At 39.8% G+C, this 19821-nt stretch overlaps 1 protein-coding gene across 16 annotated transcripts in view; it reads left to right on the top strand.

The window, feature by feature from the left end:
* Positions 1-19821, top strand: part of TENM4 (teneurin transmembrane protein 4) — a 1547070-nt gene that overhangs the window by 1402412 nt on the left and 124837 nt on the right. For all 16 annotated transcript variants that reach the window (XM_085592903.1, XM_085592878.1, XM_085592882.1 and 13 more), the window contains 2 exons: positions 1523-1723; positions 18902-19087. In XM_085592903.1, the coding sequence (XP_085449029.1) occupies positions 1523-1723; positions 18902-19087 (387 nt within the window). The remainder of the gene's footprint in view (positions 1-1522; positions 1724-18901; positions 19088-19821) is intronic.

The following is a 19821-nucleotide window of genomic DNA, read 5'->3' as shown; positions in this document are numbered from 1 at the left end:
TTAATTGCCTGGAGGTAGCCTCTTGTCAGTTAGCCTGTGATCTTTGTTCTCTATGTTCAAACCATCTGCTGAGAACCGACCAGGCTGCTACTCTGTCCCTTAGTCCTTTTCATACTTATTACTGCTGAGAAAGAACAGGGCCAGGACTTCAAGGATCTCATGCTAAAATTGGCACCCTCACTCCCAGCTCACTAACAGTGAAGGAGATTTATGGACTCATCCTTTCCAGCCTCTTAAAATTTTTGAGGATTGTTCCAGCTATGAGCAGAGCTCCAGGAATCAAACAAAAAAGAAAATTCTCTCTCATGCCTTGGGACAGTAATAACTGAGCCATTACTTGTCAGACTCAGAAGGGTTTGAGAATCCAGGGAATTATCAGAGCAGCTGTTGTGTTTCCTTTTAAGGTTTCTGGATCTTAAACAGGTCAGTGGAATTCTTATTAGCTTTTCCAGGGGTAAAAATTGAACCACAAACCTGTTGTGTGTACAGTAGCCATGTTCTGCTCTTCTGTATCAGAGCCAGAAACTGGACAGTTTTCCTGTGCTACTTAGCCAGACTGACACTTGTCACCAATCCCCAGGGAACTGCCACACACCGTTTCAAAAGACGGGAAGAATTTCTCTAGGCTGTCCTATCAGTTTTTATCTATAAATAGACGATTGACTCCTCCAGTCAGTTTTTCTGGGAGGGTGTCTGGTGCATTTCATATTTTTCAATTGCTGGGTGAAATTCCCCTGTGGGCAGAGCAGCTGACAGTTGCCTACAAAAGGCATAACTCAGGAATCGGGGGGGTGTACATTTGGTCTTTCGGTTTACATTGCTATACCCCTAACTAAATGGTCTCCGATCTTGTTAGGAAAGTGCCTCTTTGTAGGGGGCGGAGTAAACCTCAGACATTAAAAAAGAGCATTAATTGATCAAAAATAAAACCAGAAGAACACCATTATAAAAAAAGGCATGGTTTATTTTAATCCTTATTCCAGAAAAACTGTCTGTGGATATATTTCAGTGTGAAATTTCTTTAAGTCTCCATGAAACCTGTATAGATATAAGCACATTCTTCAATTTAAGCATGTATTTTGCTGAATAAGAATGTCAGCTTCTGCTGAATCTTTATGCAAAATTCTCTCTCAGTTTCAAATTCATTAGTAATAGTAATTTAGGCTATTCTAATAGAATAAATGAAGACACACTATGTGTATGATAGAATATTATTCTTATTATATTTTAATTGATATTAGCCTGTTCTTACCAGAAAGATCCCTTATTAGTGCAGACCTGCATAAAAGAATGTATTTCATCACTAGATTTTTCTCTGTTTTTCACATAGGTGTTTGAGGTCTCACTGCCTTTTAGGGCCACTGACTTCTTGCATGAAGCATCTGTTTTGTTCACAGCAGGGCTTTTTGGTTGAAACCTTCAGATACTGTGTAAATGTTTGTGTGGACAGCAGTCTGATAGCTTTTTATATGAAATTCCCCTTTGCTTTCTCTGTCTTCTTCCTCTTCCTTCTCACATGTAGTGGACTGCATGGATCCTACCTGCTCAGGACGAGGCGTGTGCGTCCGAGGAGAATGTCACTGTTCGGTTGGCTGGGGAGGAACAAATTGTGAGACCCCAAGAGCCACTTGTCTGGATCAGTGCTCTGGTCATGGGACCTTCCTCCCAGATACTGGACTCTGCAGCTGCGATCCCAACTGGACTGGCCACGACTGTTCAATTGGTAACGTCAACGCTGACTTACTGTTGGTCTTTCGTTAAATTTTGTGAAATACTTAGATGTAGATCTGCAAAAATGTGCTACAGATGTATTCCAGTGAAGCACATGTAAGGCCTGGCTGGAAGGAGAAATTCCGTAGCTCAACTATGTAAATAATTCTGCTACCATTGCTGAGCATAGAGTAATATAAGTAACTCCATTAAAGCCCCCTAGGCTTGCTATTGTTCATTATATGGCTGTTAATGTAAGTGATGGTCCACATATAATTTCTTGTTCTGGTGATAGTTCTTGATGAACCCCAGTAGCCACTGAAGTGTCTGTTTTGATTTTTAGGAGATGACTAAATAATCTTTAGTGGCTGTAAAAAAGAAGGACGATTCGGTAATCTGTCAGATCTCCTTTCCCTTCTGAATTCAAAGCTTGTGCTTTTCTAGGCTAGAGGAGGAAGAGTGCCTCATGAGGTTCATATTAAAAGACTGTCTTTTACTAACTAAAAAATAAGTTTACTGAGTAAAAGTATTTATTAGTACAAGCAGCTACCAAGAAAACAGATTTTTTTATGGGCAGTTGTGTAGAGGTTTGGAACAGCAACCTTCATTCCTCCTCTGAATGGGCATCTCACTCAAAATCTGCATCAGGTATGGGAACTGAAGGCTAAAGAAAAACTGTTCAAGACCCTTTTCTTCTAAATGCAATTAGCTCTTAGATAAGACCACACTGAGAAATAGTGGAATATATTGAATAGTCAGAACCTACAGAGCATCAGCCTTTGGATTTTGTCCTGTATTGTGTGCTCACAAAAGAAGAGACCCCAGCAATAACAGTTTCTATACCTTACACAACTGTAGTGGAACTAGGCCAGAAATCCAGGGCAGCTCAGTATAGGCAATGAAATTAAAAGAATTTTTAGCAAAGCAACCAAAAAAAAAGCTATTAGGAGAGTGGATATAGTAGAAAAATTACGTAAACAACATTTTCACTGAGGAATTACTATCATGAGTGAAGAAAATCAGGTTAACTGTTTGCAAGTATTTTAAGAGAGCAATTTCCAAGGATGAGGCAAACTGAATAAACTGGTGCTGAGAACATAAGAAAACCCTTTTGACAATCATCATTTAGGCTGGGTGTTAGAAGCTTGTCGTAAAGTAAAATTGACTGGACTGAGGAATAATCAGAAGAGGAGACCTACTCTACTTGCCTGGGGCTGAAACTACGTTGATCAAAACTTTTGCAGATGTACATAGGGAAGATATCATACATTGAAGGGAAGATAAATTTGGTGCCAGGCTTTTCCCTTCCCCATATTAACATTTTCAATTCCATACTCTGTGAATTTTGTTTTTAAACCACCATAAGGGAAAAGGTAGTCATGTATTCGTAGTTTGTAGCATAGTTCATAATTGAGTCATTATTCTGTGTTTGTGCAGAGGTTTGGGGATTGCAGGGATGGATTTGGAAAAATGCTTATTTCAATGTGGAAACCGAATTCACTTTCCCTTTGTTAACCTGCAGAGTCATGTACAGATGACTTATAAGCTTTCCTTATACTGCTTTTATAAATCCATCTAGTGCAAACTTTCTTTGGCAGCATGAAGTTATTTGAGACAAACTTGAGCATCATTCCAAGACCTTTTTCCTCACTGAAATGCTTGTAACATTCAGGTTATTGTGCCTCGCAGCTAAAATCACAGCTAAGATGATTTGTAAACTTCCATTTCTAGCGCAGACCTTTCCACTGAATTGATGACTTGATTTGAAAGATAGATTTACTCACAGGATATGTGGTACTTTTCTTGCATCATTAAAATAGAGTGAGCAGGCATGCTACTGCATGTAATAACACAATGCCCAGCCCACTGGGGTGGAGGTTCTGTAGGAGGGTCTTAAAGGGACAGATTTTTATTGTCCTATAAAACAGGACCAAACAGAACAGAGGAATTACTAAGGGAAAGAGCTAAGTACTTGCAGAAATCACCCTCAGCTCAGCTATGCAGTTAGGACTGTGTTCAGTCCTCATATGTGAAATGTATACACCAGTGCCCACATGGATTTGTGCCAAGGATGGCCCCTTTCATAAGCCACATGGAGAGACATACCCTGGAAACAGCATAATTATCTGAAAACCCAGAATATGAGCAGGCATAGTGGATTTTCCAGCTCTTACCACCTTGAGGTTAAGAATAGCACCTGTCTACAGTGCTGTATGCTGTATTCATTTAGGTTATCAGGCAGTATGGAAGCAGTAGCTGTAGTCTGTGGGTTGTCATATGTAGAAAATAAAACTAGAGACTCTTTGAACCTTAGCTCTTTGAACCTTAGACTGGATCTTTCAGCTAAGAAGGTAGATTTTACCTGCCTTTAGTGGTAATCTTAGAGAACAGAGATTACTGGGTAAAACCCTCACTTTTCACAAAACATTACTATTACAGAAATTCCTGTTTCCTGTTTATATTTTTTTCATTCTACTTAGCCTTCATAGAGAAGCTGTGCCAGCTTAAATGTGAGAGATTCCCATTTTGAACTGCATTGTAGGAAGAAGCAGCTAGATGGTTTGGGTTTTTTTTCTTTTGCTTTATTTGTCTACCTACTGCCAAGACATGCTGAGACAGAGCTGCTGCCATACTACCTCAGAATTGTAACTCTGAGAAAATGCTTCTCAAACATATTACACCCTTTTGTGCAAGGGACAGTTTTGTAGGATCACTTTCCCTCAATATACATTGGGTTTTTTTGACTGATTCCCAAATACTAGAAAGAGTATCTTACACAAAGGTACATAAATAATTCTGAGAGACAACTTGTACTGAGCAATAAAAGTGGTATTTTGTTTTCTCCATGGGATAATTAAATCACTTCCCTGTTGCATCTTAGTACTGTTGCATATGCAAATTTGAAAAAGTCCTTTATAACCCACTTCAGCTAAAAAGTCCAAGGAAATGCTTGGTAAAAGAAAGGGAATTAAGGAACCACTGCTCCTAACCCCATTCATCCAGTCTGCTCTCACAGATCTTCTGTATCCCAGGCTTTTGGGCCCTATCTGGCAACTAATGAAGCCATTATGGAGCAGGTCTCTTACCCTCTTACTGTCTGAGTGTAGTGGAAACAAGGAAATGGCTTGTGCTGCAGCATGAAACAGAACTTACTATGTGATACAGTCTCACTCCTGACCTATTAACACTGGCCCAACTATTTCTGGCGAATCAAGAGGCTGCAGACCACATACCATAAGACATGTTTGCTGACTTCAGTCAAATGAATAGGTGAGTCATGTCTTCCGCGTTGGGGGAATGCACCATTTACCAGAGGGATCTCGTTGATGCATCAGTATAATCCCAGGCCCGTCAGAACAGTATTAGGCTTGGATGCAAAATCATTATTAAAATAATTAAGTTTGTCCTTTGCTCTTCTCAAATTTAAACCAGTGATTTTCATACTGTTCTGTCTTTGGTAGTTGATATCTTTATGTGCGCAGTATTCATTCAAATAATTGTGAAGTTGAATATACAAAGCAGCAATAGAAATTATGTTATTTGTGTCTTAAGTGTACTGACTTTCTGGGCAGCTGATAATGGTTGTAGATTGACTTGCATGGAGATAAGGATCCTTTCTCCATCACTCATTCGTAATGACTCATGCAGTTTATGCACAGGTGACATCCAGGCACCAGTACTTCAGAGCCTTAAAATACATTGGAGGAGAGCAGTAATAAGAATAGTACTTTGTATGTGTTAGTCCTAAATTGCCAGTGGAGACATAAAATCATGGGCTGCACATTTAATGATAAGACTTAGAAACTGGAAGCTGGGGCTCAGTAAAGATGTAAGAAGTTATGTTGTCTTACATCACATTTTGAAGACTGAGAGAGCGTGCCTGGCCAGAGACTGAGGCTGAGCTTGCATGACCATATCTCTTGAAATCTAGTACTTTGGTCCTATTGTAGCTCCTCTTATCACTTCTGCTGCTAATGTGGATTTCTGAGTATACGCCATTTGACTTTATGACTGCCTTTCTGTCCCCACTGTAGCAGGGATGACATGCTGCTTCCCAGTGACTTACTGACACACTTTGTTGTGAAGGTCTACAATCACAAAAATATTTAGGCATTTAAAATTTGCCTTAAGGAAATGCAGATTATCAAGCTTTGCTACCGGGTTATGGAGAACTACATATGGCAGGTATTCCTAGATAAAACTCTCCTCTAAGCACAGTGGGGAGATAGTGTGGGTAGCCACAGGGTAGCAGACGACCAGGTATTTACCCACCTTCCTTGACTTTACTTACTTTCAGTAGGTTGAAAAGTTGCATTTAAAATAAAACTAGCATGGTGTGTGAATCCGTGTCTCTGGTTGCAGGGAAGCTATATTCTTATAAATTATTGCACAGTGAATTGAAGTCAGTGGAAAAGCTCCTATTTACTGTGCCAGAGTATGGATCAATTGAAGGCTATTCACAAACAATGATTAGGTTTAAGACCCTGTATCAGTTAATGGTAATTAATGATTTTTTTAATATCAATTTCATTGTATAAATTAACAATGGTGAAATTCTTTCAAGTATCATGCAACAGAGCTCTCCACCACAAAGTTGGTACAGTTCATTGAAACAGGCATCTTTTCCCTATTCCAATTAATAGATAAAGAGACCATGAAGAATGAACTTTTTAAAGAGTTAAGCTGAAGTAGATGTACCTTTACATTGAAATGTCATTTTTTCTCTAGGAGTTGTGCAGGAGACTATTGCACACACATAGACGCACACACACATACGGTCACAGAAGCAATTCTCATACATTTTATTACACAGTGTCATATCCCATTGTTCAAGCAGCACCATGGCTAACACAACATCTGTGATAAATTTTTATTTCCTTGGGCTTACTGGTGTCAACTTTTGCAAACAGAATCCCATGTTAATTTTGTGCCGTGCCCAAGGCCACCGAGATAAAAATCCATCCTTAGAAAATGTTCATATAAGTCTTCCTTTAAACAGTCGTTTTCTTCAGGGGTAAAAATGTCTCTGTAAAAGATAGTTATAATGTCAACTCTGATGTGGTACAGGCTTGTACCATACTACAGACCAAGACTGCTTTTAATACCTAAGAAGTTGCTGATTTGTCTTTTTCTTAGTTTTAAAACACATGAGGAATAAAAAGAGAACTAAACCTGAGGATGCAACACCTGAAATTGATAAACATCTTTATTACTAAAGAAAAAGTCACCAGACGCAGCTACATAATCAAAGGCCACCTTGAATGCTCTTCCCTCAGCTTCTAACTTGTTCATCTCACTACCCTGGCAGACCTGTGAGAAACATTAGTCTGGGGCAATTGAAATTTTGGTGAATGCCGCAGCACAGTTTATTCAAAGCTGGTCTTCAGAAGATACCATCAAAACCTGTTCTGGCTCAATACCTAAATTGCAGATTCATCCCTGAAAGCCTTATTTTGGTCCTTTAATGGTCGTTGAAAGCCAGGAAATGTTTTGTACCAGCAGGAATTTTGTCCTCTGCCTTGCAGAAGCATAACATGCTGATTTCTGAACTTATGATCTCCATTTTGTTCAGAGAGAAGTAACTTTTCTCTCAAAGGGAAAAGTATGTGCAGCCCAGTGCACACACAAGGCTCTCACAGGTTCTGCCTGGCAGATATCTGCTTTGTGGATTGTGAAGAAATTAGTGAATCTAGAGAATCAACAGTGTTAATAAGAACTATCACTGTCAAAAACAAGATTTTTTTCATGTAGTTGAGTTCATGAGTGCAGATTTTAGCCTACCCATTGCCAAGATGAACTTAGCCTTTAAAGTCTTCTAAGCTTTTTATTAAAAATGCAATAAAAGACTAAAATCTGCCCAAATCTTTGAAATAAAAGTATTCAGGGAGGCTTTCATTTGAATATCCTTTTACTCCCTTTCCTTTTGTTTATTAAAAATGTGTGTAAGGAGACCCTGATGTGGTGGAAAAAAGATAGTAGTTGAAATAGGCTGCAGTTATTTTTGTGGCGAGTCCAATTCTTCAAAGGTCCAAGTATCTTTGTGCTCAGCAGATGAAAGGGACATAATAAAGGGAGGGAGAGAACTCCCACTAAGATAGAAAATACAACTTACCTTTCAAATATGGATTCCTGCTTTAAGTCTGATAGCTGAAAAATTGTTTTAGGACATTTTCCTTGCCAACCAGAGATTCATCAAACTTCTGTCAGCTCAGGGATGTATTTAGGATCTTACTTTTAACCCCTTCTCTGCAGCAGTCCATGCAGTCTTGGTCATACACAAAGGGAGGATTGAAGGAACTGAAAACTTGTGTTCTAGCTGTCATTTCAGACTTGAACAAAACCCGTGGAAGCAGTGATATCATCAGTCTGTCTCTGAACATTAGATCACAAAGCATTTGCTCTGATTAAGTCATGTCTCAGGCTGAGAATAGTGTGTGTCCAGTCGTGTAACAAGCAGTCCCTGGTTGTCATTGACCTTAGGCATTCTGTGATGAGCAAAGCTTCTCTCTTGTATCAGCAGTAATCAGTGAAAATTTATGGACCCCTACAAAGGGCAGTGGGAAGACTACTCCATCCCCTGTTTATTTCCTACAATGATTAGGGCTAATTCCCAGCATGCCAGTTTCAGTTCAACATTCTTCCCTATCTCCCAAATGTGACCTCAGCAGTCACACCATGAGCTCAACAATTATTGTTGTTTGGATCAGTTATGCTTTGCATTGTGGACTGTTCTGACTGAAAACAGCAATGTTGTACTGGAGTCAGTGGGGCTCATGTTAATGTGACTAGTTTGAAAAATTTCACAACACCACAAGATACTAAATTCCATGTTTAAAGCAGAGTACTGTTCAAATATGATGTTTTGAGGATGACTGAGCAATTAGCATGTTTGCTTATATCACTGAGAATTTATAATTTGTATCACTAAGTCTCAGATTACCAAATTTTGTCTTCTACTTTGAAAGGAGGAGCCTCATAATTTTTTAATCTATACCTCTGTTGCTGACTATTCCTACTTTTAATCAGGATACTACTGCAATATCAGCAGGGTGATACTTGTGCAGTCAGTCTCTGCCATTAACTACCTTGATTATGCTGGATAAAGCCACTCATTGCTCAGCAAGGATGGTTGTAGGTTCCATGTCATGGCTTCTCCATTGGCATTCAGCAGCATTCCATGCTGCTGTTGGTAGATACCTCCCATGACTGTGACCTTACACTCCAATCCAGTTGGAGCTCATCACAATCAGAGTTCCTGCAAAAGTTTATTGGATGCTTTCAGCTTCATCAAATCATATTTGAGACACTGAATTAAGCTGCCCAGAGAAGCGGTGGGTGCTTCATCCCTGAAGATGTTCAAGGGCAGGTTGGATGGAGCTTTGAACAGCCTGTTCTGTTGAAAGATATCCTTCCCTATGGTGGGAAGGGGTAGAACAAGCTGGTCTTTAAATGTCCCTTCCAATCCAAATGATTCTATGATTCCATGTATAATTCTCAGTTAGAATGTCCAAGGTTAGATAATAAGGAAAAGAGTCTTTGAGTCAGTAAAACAGAATAACGTAAAAACTAAGCAAGAAAAAGACAATGTAAGACCGATGATTGTCATGTAGTGGTTTGGTGTCTACTAAAGGCCAGAAATGCATGGTTTAATAAGCTGTCTGAAGTGGATGCACTGGAATTAGTATATTCTCTCTGCCCCCTTCCAAATTACAAGGTGTTCATACTCTAAAAACTATCATCACAATTTGCGCTAATGAGCACTTTCTAATGATGTTGATAGATGAAAGTTAGAAAGCTATTTGGAGAGAGCTCTGCTGCTTTTCAGTAAAGGTGATCCTTTCTGATCAGTATTGAGGCATATGGACAGCATAGCAAACACAAACCTTCTGGAACAGCTACTGCTGCATCTCATTTGTGTGGATAGATAGACATCTAACTTCTGGATATGTCAGCTCTGCATGTTTCATATGTGTTCTGTATCTCCTTTTGAAGAAGATGAATAACAATAAAAGTTCTAAGTTCTTTGGCAAAATGTTGCATAAAGAAAAAGGAATCCATGTTGGGACTGAGCTCTGAACAAGGGAATCCCAAGCAAATCTAGCTTGTGATCACTTCAGCACACACTGTTGACTGATCCTGTTGAAATTACTCTGGAAAAAAACAGAATGTACAGAATTGGAAAATAAATCAGTTATTTTAAAGCATGACCAAAACACTTTTCTGCTGTCAAATTATCTCTTCCTTATGGACAGAGAAGAAATTAAAATTAGTCCAGAGAAGAATCATTTTTAGGAATTTCATTTAATATAATATAAATTGTTTCTTTTCTGGGAAGATGTAACATATCCCAGAAAGCATAGAGATTCAATTAAGCATCAAAGAGAAAAATACAATCCTGCACTTTGGGATATTTATTTTTATTCAGCAAATCTCAGCTCCAAGACTGAAGCCTGATGATACCTGACATTTCATGTCCTGCTATTCAACAACAAGAGGAAGTTTAAAGTAGAGTTCATAATAATAAATAATCGGAAGGTTGACATGAGTACGAAAGCAAATCACAGCCTTAGAGGAGATGCTTTAGACACAAAGTGATTGTCAGTCCTTAGCATTTAAGGCAAGGATGAAAATAGAGTATAAATACTGTAGGAAGTAGAAGCTGATAAGAAGCACCACAGTAGTTTAATGGAATTTCATCGCACAGAATTAAAACTTTCCAGACAGGAACTGGAAGACCTTTATGCAAACATGAAACAAGCTGAAATTGTATTTCAAAGTGAAATACATGCCGGCTATACCAGTGTACATTGTGCAGCTAGTTGTGTCTGTTGTGCTCCTGTTCTCACTGTTACTGTTTCTGGCAAGAATTCCCAGGAGTCCCATTGTGCTCAATCCTGTATGGGTACAGAGTTAGAAGCGCAATCTTGGAGGACACATATACATCAGTTTATTACTATACCAAACCTCTTCATTACTCATTTTGGAGATGGAGGGTGGGTTTCAGGGCAGTTATGGATACATTTCCTGGATCTACTCAGCACCAGGTGAGGGGCTACTCTGTGGACTATTTATTCATCTCCAAATGAGGCATCTCAGAGATATCCTGGTTCCTGATTTGGAGCTCCAGAGAGAAATGAGACCTAGAAGGGGACTTGCAAAAGCCTTTCATTTAAACACAAAACTGTTTATGCCAGCAAAGACTTAAATACCAGGAGAAAACTGGGGGGGAAATGCTGAAGTGCAGTTGAACTTTTTTGTCCAGTTGAGGGCCAGAGCCAGAGATGGGTCGATTTTTTTTGTAAGGGCTTTTCACCAACCCTTCTCCTAAATACAGCTCCACCATTTTGAGTGAAAAATCTCTCTCCTCTTTTATTCTGTGTTTTATACCTCCTTTGTGCATCTCCAGTCTTTCCTGCAAGTGCAGAGTTGAGAGTTAGCCCTCCCACACCTGTATTGGAGACCTGTACTTAGTCCTCCTGCAGAGCTGGCACGCATCAGCATTCAGGCCAGCTCAGGTCTCCTGGTTAGGGTCACTCTGTAATGCAGGATATGCATTCCCCAATGCAGGCATTCTGGGATACTCCTTAGGGCGGGCTCTGTGTTCAGGATGTGAAAATGCAGGTGTCCAAGTCACATTTCAAAGCCATTGCTGAAGGTCAGTGTTCTTCCTAATGAGGGGTGATAGCAAAGCTGATGGATTCATTTTCAATCTCTAGAGAGCATCCTTTAATCATTATTTCCTCATCCATGGAAAAGAAAATAAATAGCTGTTACCTTTTAGTTACATTCAATTTACTGAGCTGTGTAAAACACATTGAGGCCCTTGAGTGGAGCAGAGAGTCATCAAAGTAACAAAAGTTTATTTGCACTCCTAAAAGAACAGGTTAATTATTTATAGACATAAGTAATTATTATTATTTCTACATTAGTAATATTTATATATTTGATGCTTTAAAAATATATAAATATTAGTTTAAAGGCATTAAATTGTGCAGACATTGCTTACAGGACATGATCAAAATACATCCCTCAATTAATGGACATAACTTACAGAATTAATGGACAGAACTTACACAATCATTCCCTGTTTGCTGCTAAACCAGGATGGTTTTCAGAGGATTTCCTGGTACAGATCAGCTACTGGCAGTGACAGAAAATCCACACCTCTTCTTTCAGGTATTTTTCTTGCTCCTTAGTTTGATCCTTTCCTTATACATTTGTAAAAAGAATGGTTTTAAAAGCTAATGTGCTTTATGTCTTCTTCAGTAACAGCACAGGAGTTCAAGTCACTACAGAGTTATCGAATCACAGGAATGAGAGTTTCATAACACTGCAAAATGTATTTTGTTATGAAGAATGTCTTTAGCACTTCACTGCTATCTAAATCATGCTGATCACACACCTTCTGGTTTTTTCATCTATATATTTCTTGCTTTTCCCAGATATTCCCCATAAATTGCCTTCTAAAGCAGGTTGTGAAAACAAGGCTTAGCACTTCACCAAACTCAGCTTTTTAGCTCCATGCAGTGCCTCTCTCCTGTGCTTTTCTGGAAAAAAATTCTGTCTGAGGCTGAAAATCACCTCAAATGAGTAAACTTGAAATGAGAAAACCCCAGTTATGGCAGATATTTAATTATTAAATTTTCTATTAATATATTGAAGGTCAGTGGAACTGACCCAGTTTTCAGGAAGCTCTGAGCAATTTCACCTGATCTTATATCTTAGCACTAAATCCATATTTATTAAGGGGTTTAGCAGACAGGTCAGAAGCAGCTAAATCTCTGATTCTGCATCACACGAATGCTAAAGAAAAATTTTCATCTGCATTGCTTTTCTCTAAGCTGAAAAGCTTTAAACTGTTGTCAAGCCAATTTGAAGGTATGTGGTGGGACAGGGGTAAACATGTAAAAATGGATTTGCTAGAAACGAAGCACAAATTAACATCATTATCCCTTTCCCAACTCCAGTCTTTAATGTAATGTGAAAATAATATGAAATTCTGAATGATCCTGTTTCCTGTGTTGGAGGCTCCTGTGTCTGTTCCATCAATTAAAAAGGGCCATAAGCAAAGCACTGCATTGTTAGGTTAGTGTTTGATAGGTTTCTTCCCCTCTTTCTTCTGAAATATCAAAGGCAACATAGCAGACTTTTTGTTGTTAAGGGGAGAGATTTATGCCAGTTTTTAGCAGGATATACAAAAAAAATAATAAAAGAGAGAGAAAGAAGCAGGTACAAGTTTTTTTTTATTATTATTTGTATGAGTAATTGCTTTAGTATTCTAACTTCTGAAGTGCTGTTAATGGACTGTGACCTCATTATACCTGTCACAGTGCAAATGCAGAACAAAAAGGGTAATCTTAGCCTCAGATAGCTGAGATGCTTAAACTTTAAGTGAACAACAACAGAGAGATGTGCTGATGGAGAAAGAGTAAAATTACATTACAGTTTTTATCAACAACACTGTGGAGAAGTTAAGGCACATCAGCAGCCACTGTCAAGATTTTGGGTAGGATTCAAGAGGGATTAGGATTTTTAAGAGAGCCTTGAGGAATTCTGAGGCAGTTTTAACAGACCAGAGCAAAGTCCCTCCCCCAGTCATGCAGAGATAATGAGGAAAAAAAAATAAAAGAAAAAACATTTGTCTAAAAACTAGCGAGTAGGCATTTGAGTCTGGGCTCACAGAATCACAAAATGATTTGGGTTGGAAGAGTCTTTAAAGGTCAGTTAGTTCCCACCCCCATGCCATGGGCAGAGGCACCTTCCACTAGAACAGGTTGGTCTGACCCCCAGTAATGGGCTGGTTCCTGGTGGGGATGAGCAGTGGTGAAACAGAGGAGGTCCTGGAACTGAAGATGAGACATTCCTTTTTTTTTTATTATTTGCATGAAAAATAAGCAGAATCCTATTGGAATGGCATTATCATTTCCTAAGAATAATATTTCTGATACCCTGAGACCTCTGGATGAACCACCCCAAGCTCAACAATGCCTGGAGCACTGTCTGCTCCAGAAATTCTCCATGAAAGAGGTTTCAAGTGAATCATCCTCTGGAACTATCTCTTTCCTTTTTGACCCACAGAGGGCAATTAGGCTCAATTCAGTTCTTCAGGTAAGACTGACATAACATGAGGTGAGATTCAGGCAATGCAAGACATCACTCCAAGACAATAACGTGGCAAAACCCCAGATGGGAACATTAATACACACTTGATTCCTTAGGAAAAAAGTCTGCATCCATGAATCAGTTACTATCCATGAGTGCCCTCTTGTAAGTACAAACATAAGGGAGCAAAATATAGGGTAGCACTCAAAGTCCAGGTGTTTCTCACAGAGGTGCTTGGCTTGAGGACATTAAGCCTCATATTTGCTCTTAGAATTGGGTGCCAGATTTACTCAGAAGATCCCCTCTCTTCAAGGAACTACAAACAGCTTTGAGAGCTACGCTGTGAAATGAGGTGAAACATAGTGCACCTCTAGGAAAATATAAGGAGTGGCTAAGCTGTTCATACAAACACTGGATGAGATTAAAGATAAAAGAAAATATTTAGTCACCTTTTGAGAACAGCTGGTGTGAAAATATTTAACAGACAGGTCTTTTATGCACAGGCAGAGTGTTCTAACTAAGCTTAAATAGTCAGGAGCAATGTAGTGCAGCTGGCCAGTCTGAGAATACTGTAATAGGAGAATTAAAAGCTTTCCTTCTCATTTGTTCATGCAGCTCAGATGGTAGCTAATCATGTCTTCTCATTTTAACAATAGAATTGGGAAATGTACCAAAAAATGCAGCTTGTAATAAGAACAGAGGTGACAAATTCTGTCTCTGAGACTGAATGACAAAGAAACTATTCACCTTCCCTTTTCTATAAAACAGTCTTAGCTGTCTCTTTATGTCCAAAAAGACATGTATTTAGGTGTAAGCTTAATCTCAAATCCATTTTGATAATTTTTTAGCATGCTACAAGAAAAGTAAAATCTATTCTGACTATTTAATCACTAATTAGAAACCTGTGAGCATTTAAGAGGGCTGTGTTGTAAAGGACCAGGACATGTAGCAGGCTGTGTGTTGTAAGACTATTTAAATTGTAGGGTACCCATCTATCTTTAAACTGGCACTAAGTGGAAGATTCAGTTTTGAGAGTTCCTGGCTCCTGGTTCCTTGTCAGAAATAATTAAACTACATTTTAGGGAGTCTGTCCTAAGTAGTTTGCTTCACAAGTGTTTTTCACAGCCGAGAGTCTATATTACAACTCTTGGGGCCTGGGAGTCCAAACCACCTCATATATCCATTATATGTGAATTACACATTCATAACCTGGAACCTGCACACTTCTGTGTGCATGGGTGGTGCTTTGGCTGGGGTCTCAGCTGGGTGGGAGATGAAACCTGAAATGTTCTCAGCATTCCCGTTCTGGGTTAGCCTAAGATCTGTTTGCTTATACCATGCCGTGCATATCCGTGGCCCACATGTGCAAGACTGTTCCTTGGCAGCATGTTGTCTGAGAAATATTTTAGTCAAGATGTAAATGTCCCTGGGGGTTTTCCATCCTTTTTCATAGGAATGACTGCACAGAGACTCTGCTTTTCAGAACATGACTTTTTTTTCTCTCTTCACCAGTTTTGAGTGCACTCCATTATCCTAGTTTGATACCATTAAATAACTCCAAGAAGGCTTCTGACTGTCACTATTCCTATTAGCTCTAGGTTTTTTTTCTTCACCACCATCTGTAGACATCTGACGTTTCCATCTTAGCTGTAGGACATGAGGCTGCTTATTGGGACATCAAGACATTCATGTGCCTATCTCAGAGTTCACATTTACCTGTGGATCCATCACTTTCCTTCTTTATGCCTTGGTTACTTTGTCTGAAAGGTGCTGCACCTGAGTCGGGGGAACCCTTGGTATCCATACAAGCTTGGGGATGAGGGATTGAGAGCAGCCCTGAGGAAAAGGACTTGGGGATGGATGAAAAGCTGTACATGACCTGGCCATGTGCTCTGACAGCACAGGAAAGTCAGTGGTGCCCTGGGCTGCATTCAAAGCAGTGTGGCCAGAAGTGTGAGGGAGGGGATTCTGCCCCTCCTCTCTTATGATACCCCATCTGAAGTGCTGCATCCAGTTCTGGGATCCAGTTGTGGGGGTCTCCAACACAAGAAGGATGTGGACCTGCTTGAGCAAGTCTAGAAGCCACAAAGATAACCAGAGGCCTGGGGAACCTCTGCTATGAGGACAGACTGAGACAGTTGGGGCTGTTCAGCCTGGGGGACAGAAGGCTATGGGAGACTTTACTGCGGCTTTTTTACTATTTAAAAGGGGCTTATAAGAATGATAGGTACAGACATTTTAATAGAGTAATGATAAGAAAAGGGATAATTGTTTTAAACTAAAAGAGGGTAGATTAAGACTAGATATAATTAAGAATTTTTTTACAAAGAGGAAGAACAGGATATGATGAAGGTGTGAAGTGACCAAGTTGGCATCCTCTAGATTGCTGGGTAAGCTGGGAGCAAGAAAAATTACATCTTATTTGATATTCTGAGATCCATGTTCAATGCTTATGAATAAAGAATGTAAACTAATAACCAGAGAAGCGATTGCAGTCTAACTGGAATAGCCCTATGGTAAAAGTGTCCTGGAAAGCATCAGAGACTACAATAATAATTTTTGGACTTCAGGCTTAAATCAGTACTCTCAGACCTTGTACTTTCTCAAGGTATTTCTTCTCAGCTTGCTGAAATTTTAGCAGCATCAATCTAGCTTTTGATTTTTAATCTGCTGTTTCCTTTATCCTCCCCTAGACTTTGTTTATCAGGTCAGCCAAGGAGAACCAAATTTACTTCTTTTTTTTTTTTTTTGTGCAGCTTTACTGCTATATTAACCAACTTGCAGGTCATATGTGTTCATCACCACCCTGACCAGCCCACACTCCATTGCGGTGCTGTCTGGCAGTTGGGGAAAAAAGTAGAAATCACATGTCTGGACTCCAGCCCTTCAGCAAGGATGGGTTTCAATAATTGTCCATCCCTTAGGCTCTTATCGGGTACTGTAGTATGATATTACCTCCCTCGCAGCTAGGAGCTGTGAAAATCTGTCTCTCGATGCCATATGCAAAGTAAAAACTTCTGACAGCAGCTCGAGCCCTTCCTCAGCCATGCCTTTATTGTTTGATAGTGTAATTTCTACTTGCTTCTAATAAATCCTATGCTAGATTCTGTTACATCTCAACAGCACATGGTGTGTGCACATGCTCTGTTTAAATACTTTTTTGCAAATTTAATTCTGAATGATACAGACAAGTTTCTGAGTGTCTTTAGCCCATTTGAACTCCAGAGTTCTTTCACTAGGAGACTTAAGCATGTAGGACTAAATGTTTGAGGGAGTTTGGAGACATCCATGATGCTGCAGTAAAAGGAGTTTTGCTGGAAACTGACCCACCACCCTGAGCTTTTTGGGAAGCAAGAGCTAGATGTTGTTCTCATGTCACATTTGAAAAATAAGGTTTTTTCTAGACATGCAAGGCATTGCTGCTGTTCTTATAATAAATTACCATTGTCCAAAGAGCTCTCTGATCCTTTTCGTCATAAGTCCGTTTAGTCATAAAGGGCTGAAGACCTTGCAGCTCTCTGCTGTGGTGTACCACTGTCCTTCTGGAGCTGAAGTGAATGTTCCAGCCCTATCAGGAGCATATCAAAACTTCTTGAACAGCCCAAGTGTCCTGTAAATGGGGTATTCATTAGCAAAAGACTAAAAGCAACTTAAGTATGGCTGAATTTCAGTCAGGTGTGATGTTAATGCAGGCTGAGTAGTTTTGAATATTTTATATGCAGCCAGTGACACAGAGAAAAAATGCGCACTGCAGAGTACTCTGGTACCTCTTTCTGGGCTTCCAGCCCAGCCCTGCTCAGCATTTCTTCTGTTCACTTCTCCATGTCCCCAAAAGGAACTGTGTCTTTACCCTGTAAAATCTATGAAATGGCTCAGTGAAGCCAAAGGCTTGAGGTCAAAACACAGAAGCATCAGGCAGAAGTCAGAGAAAAGACCTCATAGGCTGAAATACTATGAATTGCCTCTCCTTTAGCTGAGAACAGGAGAGTATAGTCAGGGCTTATGAGAGATGGAAAGTAGCAGCCACGTAATGAGTCTGGAGAAGAAATAGATTAATTTAATTTCATCTGCAGTGCTACACTGCATCAGTATTTGGGCTTTGTTTTTTTTTTTTTTTCCTTGAACTCAATCCTGTATAGTAATGGTGGTAAACAGGCACTTTAACACCTGATTAATGGATATCACTTCTCCACCAAGTCTCTGTTTTTCCAGATAAATACAATGTAGATAAAAACATGTTTCCCAAATTCATGCCAAGGCTATGCCAGGTTTTAGACAAAAGTCTGGTTCTGGATGAAAATATTATGCCTATGTCCTCAGGCCTGCTGGGGCTCAGGGAGGTTTGGGAAGGCCATCATCCCTGAAAAGGCAAGGTCCTTTAGCTCTTTGCTTTTTGGCGGTAAGTACCAAAATATCCAGCTGTGACTGTGCTTCCATTAACTCTGGTAAGACTTGGGAACAAGCACCATCCTATCAGCTCCAGTGCATGTGCCTCACAAAAGATACAGTTGTACCTCTGAATGTCTGAGAGGGGATTTTTAATGGGTAGCGGGAGGATAGGGACATAGAGGATGTGCAGATTTGGTAGAAATAGAAATATCCTTTCTTAAATTTAAACAGAGAATAAGGGTTTTGATGAATCCCATCCCCAAAACTGTGGTTTAAGAAGTCATAAACAGGCTTTGCCAGCACCTAACTTTAGCATCAGTAGTTTATCAGCACATTGTTTCCACACTTAACCAGATTTTAATTAAATGTGACTTCCGTTCTACTTATTGGAAGAGCCTTCCCCTTTGGATTTGAGCATCACAAAAGCTTGAGGAGTGCAAAAGAATTAGAAGGCAAATAGGAGGATCAATCACAGCAGATCATTGCAATCTATGTCCATCTCTTTTTTGTAATATACTTATTAGATTCTTATTGTCAGGAAGGATTAGTGTTATGAGCTCTAGGAATTCCTTTCATTGCCCCGTAAGGCGAGGTAGTGAAGTGTGTCTGCTTTTCTTGACAGTAACACTCTGGATTTTCCCCCTCTCCCTTCTCTCTCTCCACCCGTATCCCCTCCTCCCTGTTGTCTCCTCTCCCACAGAGATTTGTGCAGCGGACTGCGGAGGACATGGCATTTGTGTCGGAGGCACCTGCCGCTGCGAGGAGGGCTGGATGGGCACAGCCTGTGATCAGCGAGCGTGTCACCCACGCTGCAATGAGCACGGGACCTGCCGGGACGGCAAGTGTGAATGCAGCCCGGGCTGGAACGGAGAGCACTGCACTATTGGTAGGGAGAAAGAAAACTCGACTCCTTTTAAGAGAATAATTGATGATCAGGGAGGAGAAAAGGCGCATGCTTAATTGAATATGTGTGATCTAGTGTAGCATGAGCACCTTTGTTCTTGGATTTCAAATTCTGACATCATACATTTTCATGTGGGAACAAGACAATATGTCCTTTCATTTGTTGGTGACATGGCTATATATATATTTTATTATCAGACATGAAGTACACCTATGTGGTGTTTGGCAAGCCTTTAAATGTCAGCTAGAAGCTTTTTTTAAAAACATCCTACTTCACCTCTCTTGAGAGGTTTTTCTGTGGCCTCCAAGACTCCTACTATGGTGACAGCATTTTTAGAAACACGTATCTGATTTTAAGTTTTCTTCCCTTTAATTTGCTACATTATTTGCACTGTCACTTTGCTTGCCAGTATAAAAGAGTAAACTGCAGACAGATTATTTCTGGCTGGTATTTAACTCTGTCTTGCTTATCCCTTGTCTGTTCTGTTACCTTTCTAACCATTTCACTTCCCTCTTGCTTTGGTTCTGTATTCCTCATGCACTGGCACTACTCGAGCTCACTCTGTCAGGTCTCTTATTATAGATGTTATTATTAATAAGCCAACAATATGCCTAAATCATGTAAAGAGCTCCAGTTCTCATATTAAGCAATTTGCAGAATCATTAATGAACTGCCTTGGCTTCACCTTTTTCCTTCTTTCACTTAACTACTTAAGG

Source organism: Lonchura striata, chromosome 1 (genome assembly GCF_050655825.1).
Source record: "Lonchura striata isolate lonStrDom1 chromosome 1, ASM5065582v1, whole genome shotgun sequence".
Classification (NCBI taxonomy): Eukaryota; Metazoa; Chordata; class Aves; order Passeriformes; family Estrildidae; genus Lonchura; species Lonchura striata.
Note: the sequence above shows the minus strand (reverse complement) of the source record. Positions and strands in the feature narration are given on the sequence as shown.